At 36.9% G+C, this 6,004-nt stretch overlaps 1 protein-coding gene across 1 annotated transcript; it reads left to right on the top strand.

Annotated features, from left to right (window-relative positions):
• Positions 1–920: 920 nt before the first annotated feature.
• LOC146164305 (general transcription factor II-I repeat domain-containing protein 2B-like) lies at positions 921–2,591 on the top strand. The gene has a single exon (XM_083380705.1). It carries the CDS (start codon positions 921–923, stop codon positions 2,589–2,591), a length of 1,671 nt encoding a protein of 556 aa, XP_083236831.1.
• The last annotated feature ends 3,413 nt before the right edge of the window (positions 2,592–6,004 follow it).

The following is a 6,004-nucleotide window of genomic DNA, read 5'->3' as shown; positions in this document are numbered from 1 at the left end:
CACTATAACAAAAAGCCAACAAATTATTAGTTTAATTCTCAATGCCCCATTATAATACCTTCATTAAAAAAAATTCATTACGTAAAGAACAACAATAAAATTAAATAATATAATAAAAAATTTAAAACTATAAACTACTTTAGAACTCACTATAAGTTAAATCAGGTGTGTGCAACATTTTAAACCGGCGGGGAAAACATGTGAATCTGGATCCGGTGCGCCTATTCTGGATCCAAACGCATTTGTCACCGAGACGTTTATTAGTGAGTTCTGAGGATTCCGTGTATACCTTATGTAGGCTACAATGTACTTTTTTGATTTAGAACAGGGTTGTCCAAAGCCTGGCCCGCGGGCCGCATGCGGCCCGCGACCTCCTTCAATGCGGCCCGCCGCCTCTTCTAGAAAACTTTTAAAAATTACCGTATATCCTCGCATATAAGCCGACCCTAGAAAAACAACCTTAAAATGGTAAATTTATAAAAATCCGCATATAAGTGACATAACAACCAAGTATGAATACAATGGTAAAGAGGCATTGTTATTGTTTATTGCGTAACTTAAATTTCTGCCTCGTACGTCTTATGCTAGTTTTCAACAGTTTAGCCTAACCCTAACCGGTACAATGTAGCCTTTGAAAATGAGAAAAGTTTATCTCGAAACGTCAGGCATTTGTAAATAAAATGTTTTCTGCAATATTGGCTGTGTGCTTTATGCTGAGAATATTCTTTGTAATTTCAGTTTTACTTAATCCTCCATTACATTCTGTTTTATTCTTTCTTTTCAGACTTAGTGCCACATTTTTTACGGTGGCTCAGAAAAGAAAAATCTCTGATGAAAAACGTAAATTCAAGGATAGTTGGGAATTGAGATTCCTGGTGAAAGAACAAAGTGGTCGAGTTTTATGTTTAATTTGTAATGAAATGATATCTGTTATGAAAGAGTACAATGCACAACGACACTACAGCACTCTTCATGTCACTGGCTATGATAAATACACTGGTGAGGCGCGGCGAGCCCTACTCAATGATCTCAAATCAAACCTGCGTAAGCGTCAAGAAAACATGTTTCAATTAGTGAAGCCTTCGTCTTCTACAACCATTGCTTCTTATGATGTATCACTTTTGATGGCTAAATCCAAAAAGGCATTCTTTGACGGTGATCTCATTAAGCGATGTGCAATAGCTATGGGAAAGGCCATGGGCTTTAACGATGCAGCTCGTGGGTTTGAAAAAATTCCACTCTCGCATCAAACTGTTGCTAGACGTGTTGAAGAGCTTAGCAATTTCGTTCAGGAGAAGGTCATGAATCAAATTCAGCAGTGTGTTTATTTTTCTCTCGCTTTTGATGAAAGCACAGATATAAGGGATGTCAGCCAGTTGCTTGTCTTTATTAGAAGTATTGACTCACAGTTTAATGTCAGTGAGGAGTTACTCGGCTTACTCCTACTTTTTACCACTGCGAAAGGATCTGATATTTATGAAGCGCTGAATTCTTTAGTGAGCAAGTATGGTGGATTTCAGAAATGCTCTTGCATCGTTACAGATGGTGCCAAATCAATGACTGGAGCTAAAAGAGGGGTTATAGGGTACTTGAGAGATGCTGGAGTCGACTGCCCAATGCTTCATTGCATTATTCATCAAGAATCGTTATCTAGTCGCTGTATACGTTTATCTGATGTGATGCAGCATGTAATGAAAATTATTAATTTCATTAGAGGCGGTAATAAAGCGCTGAGACATCGTCTATTTGTTGATTTCTTGAAAGATTTGGATACAGAATTTTCTGACGTTTCACTCCATTCTACTGTTCGTTGGCTTAGTGCTGGGAAATGTTTGCAGCAGTTCTTCAGTCTGCGTAATGAGATTCTAAACTTTTTTTTAGACACTGATGGGTTTAAAGGTTTATTGCAAGACGTCAACTTTCTGAAAGGTCTAGCATTTTTCACGGATATTACTCAGCATCTGAATAAGCTCAATTTAAGTTTACAGGGTAGGAATCAAACAATTGCTTCTCTGTATGGTTTCATAGATGGCTTCCGCAAAAAATTATGTCTCTTCAAAAGTAATCTGCAAAGTAACATTCTGATTCACTTTCCAAGTTGTGACGTTATTTCTAAAGAAATAGAGGACAATAACTTCTGCTGCTTTGTTGAAACTCTTGATACCCTGATTGAAGACTTCAACAAGCGATTTCAAGATTTCCGGCACCTTGAGAAAAACTTCAATGTATTCAATGCTCCGCTGACTATAACTATATCAGAAGCCGATGACGATTTGCAGCTTGAATTGTGTGACTTGCAAAGTGACCAGTTTTTATTAAGCAAAGCTACACTGCCAATCACTCAATTTTGGCCTCTTCTTTCTGAAGAGCATTATCCTAATTTACGCCGTTTTGGATTGCACTTGCTGTCAATGTTTGGCAGTACCTACCTTTGTGAAGCAGCATTTTCCGCAATGAAGTCGATTAAATCCAAAGAGAGGAATCTACTTAAACAAACATCTCTCGAAGCCTGCCTTCGTTTAGCCTTAACCTCAGTTGACATTGACACAAAGGAGCTGGCTTCCAAAATACAGGCACACCCATCTCACTGAATTTTAAGTAAACTGTACCGTTTTACGTACTTCCTTAAATATTTTTTACGAATAAATTTATGGTTTATTCTTATTCATACTTGTCAGTTATTTTTAAGGTTTCCTGGTCTACTGACGTTGCTCAAAATTTCCAAAACTCTCTTATTCGTAGTATTCACATCTTAGCTTCTTTAATCTATTCCCCAATATGTTTTTATGATAAATATAAAGATTCATTTACACATGTACGTGTTTTACTTTACATCTGGTACGGTGAGACAGTGTATAAGAGGAAAAATGTCAAATGCGGCCCGCGATCTAATTTCCTTGCCGAATGCGTCCCGCGTCCCATAAAGTTTGGTCAACCCTGATTTAGAATAAACAATAACAACTCTTTGTTATTACGTAATTTAATGCATTGTTGTTATAATCTGGGTTAAAGAACTTAGCAAATATAAATAAATGAAGTCTCTCACTTCTCCTTCAATATTAAAATAATTGATAAAGAACACTTTTAGAAACTAAAATAAGACAAACTAAGCACAAAACTCTAAAATAAGCACATTTCTTAAAAATAAGCACATTTGTGTTTCTAAGACACTGCATACCCCAAAATAAGCACAAATCTTAAAAACAAGCACGATATGGCAACCAGAGGCGTAGCCAGGGTATTTTGCGCCCGGGGACAAACTATAAAATCTCCATGTTTAATTACATTTTTCTATTACATTAACATAATATACCTTACTTATAGCAGTGGTTCTGAACCTTTTTTCATCCGCGCACCCCTTTGTTAATTTTCCTATGCCTTGCGCCCCCTCCGAAAAGGAATTCGACATTTTTCAATTAAATATCACTGAAACAACATGAAAATAGTGAAGTGCATTGTTGGCCGCGAAAATATTTGAGTTTTATTTGTTTGAATTGGCTAAACTGCAGGTAGGGTAATTCAGGAGGATTTTCTAATTGGGCACAGAACAAATTGCTCGTCTCGACACAACCTGATTATGACAAACGTGTTATGAGGGCGTTGACTCTATAGTTGTAAGGCTGTTGAGCGCAAAAATTAAACATCGGCTTTTTTGTGGCTTTTGTAAGCCTCATTTTGGCGCCCCTGTACCTTTTTTTGGCGCCCGGGGACATATATTTGTTTAGCGCATCGCACAATAATAACTGAGTATAACTAGACTCGTTTCCAATTGTATAAAACATGTAGGTCCGCCTGTGATTAAGAGTTATCATATAATAAAATACTTATTATATTAAAACAAGAAACAGTTTTTTTTTTTTAAAACATTGTGAGTGAAAATTTATTACAGCCCGCTAAAAACGCGCTGAGTTTGGTTTGGCCCGCTACTAGGAAAACGTTGTCGACCCCTGTGTAGTTGGAAAGCATGCCCAATGCCCAAAACAAATCCGATTTTATAGCGATCGACTTTGCTAGCCTAAAAATATACTGAAGCAATTTGAAGTGAGCGGCAACATATTAAACAGAACTAGTGCCGTTATGCTTAGATTTGCTAATAAAAAGTCTAAAAATTGGCTATGCGACCACCACTTCTTATTTAAATAGACACAAAACTATACTCGTCAAGTGTAATTCTGACGCGGACTTAAAACTGAACCTCCTACATGTCGCACATCTCCTGTCGACGGGCCGCAAATCGCACACCCTAGCTTTAAAAGAACTAAAACGAGGTAAAAAAAGTTTGTTTTGCGCATTCCAATTATAAGACAGAGTTGTAACTTAGCAAAGGGCTCCGGTGCATACTCCACTATGCGGCGCCCATTTGTTCATCCGGTCCTTATTGTTCTAGATTTTCGTCATCATTGCCAGACGCCCGTGGAGTGCGGAGCGAAAAATGGCAAGCAGAGCAAGTTACGCTCACACAGTTAATCAAAATGCGTCCATCTTTAAAAGGAGAAATTGTCAAAAAGTATAGGGACAGTAAACCAAATGAAGAGAGATAAAACAAAATGTACTGGAACTGCGATATTTTCGTGCGAAATTAAGCCTTAAAAGAGGAAGTATGGCGTAACACAAAAGTAAATGATCGTTAGCTGCATGAGAGCTTTCCTATTAAATTTGTTTTTCTTGTGTATTTTTTCGCCATTTTATCGGTCGTCATTCGAGTTGAATTTACCATTTTACTGTAGGATTTAATAGAGAACGGTCATGGGACTAACGATCAAGAAACAAAGTGGGTTACAGTCCTATGTCGACCTACTGTGACACTACAAAATCAATTAAACACAAACAAAACCTAGCAAATAAAAACCGTGATTAATGCCTTTGTTGTTGCATGGTATTAACCGATTCAACTTTATTTTTCTTTAAAATACGTCATTGAATTTGTTTTCGAGGTTCGATTTCACATAGGTAAGATGCAAGAATAAATCTTTCGCATAAATATAGACACGAGCAATAAAACTACGATAAACTTAACCAAGCAGGTGATCGACTTCCAAAACCCTGTTTTACACACTATAAGCTGTAAAGCTTAACGCTCTTCGCGTACAATTTCATTTTCTAACATTTTGAAATATTGCCATTGTTTCGTACAAAAATCTCTTCGTCTTAACAGTTTTTATAAGTACTGGTGCTTTCCATGTGTATTTTAGTGCATCATTAACCCCTATTTAAAACGTACTAAAGGCATATAAGATTCGCGTGAAATGTTTTTGCATTTAGGCAATTAGGCAAATAGGAAAAAAATAGCAAAACTGTTAAACTAAGTATTTAGAATCAGCGATATCGAGCTTACCAGCTTGACATAGCAACAAGCAACGGCCATATTGCAAAGACGGTATAAATCGGGTTCATTAACTAAATTAGGTTGACAACATGTAAATCGGTATGTTTCAGAGTTTAGAAAACTGCTGGTATTTAGTACATAATTTAAAGACGGAATCCATTCGACCAAAGCGCAGAAAATCAATAAATATTAGGATAAGTTTGTTAAAATTTCGTTGGGGAGAGCACCATAATGCAGAGGACGCTTTTTGTGTGTAAAGATGCAAAAAAAATCGCGTGGAATATGTACGAGAAGACAGAAGGGATTCGCGCGAAGCGCCCGCAGGCCGTATGACATGTTGCCCAGGTCTGGTGTACAGTGTACACCTATAAGACATTCATTGCCATTACAAACTTGTTTTTTTTTAAAGAAAGAATATTGAGCCTGTTTAGTGAGATCGATGTTAAAGGTAGATTTGAACCGCTTGTTGAATCCTTGCGTGTACTGTATGCCTATTTGTTACACAAATAGCTAATTTTTAAAAATTACAAAGCTTTACGTTACACTTAACAATCTCTCGAGACACAATAGTCATCTAGTGTGCTGCGGTACACAGTTTCAAAATCACTGCTTTGCTGTATCTACAAGTTTAACCACTTTAATAATTCTACTCAATTGTCACTGGACATTTTATATAAA

This window comes from Ascidiella aspersa, chromosome 2 (assembly GCF_963924565.1).
Source record: "Ascidiella aspersa chromosome 2, kaAscAspe10.2, whole genome shotgun sequence".
NCBI lineage: Eukaryota > Metazoa > Chordata > Ascidiacea > Phlebobranchia > Ascidiidae > Ascidiella > Ascidiella aspersa.
The sequence above is the reverse complement of the archived record's forward strand: the minus strand, read 5'-3'. Positions and strand labels throughout refer to the sequence as shown.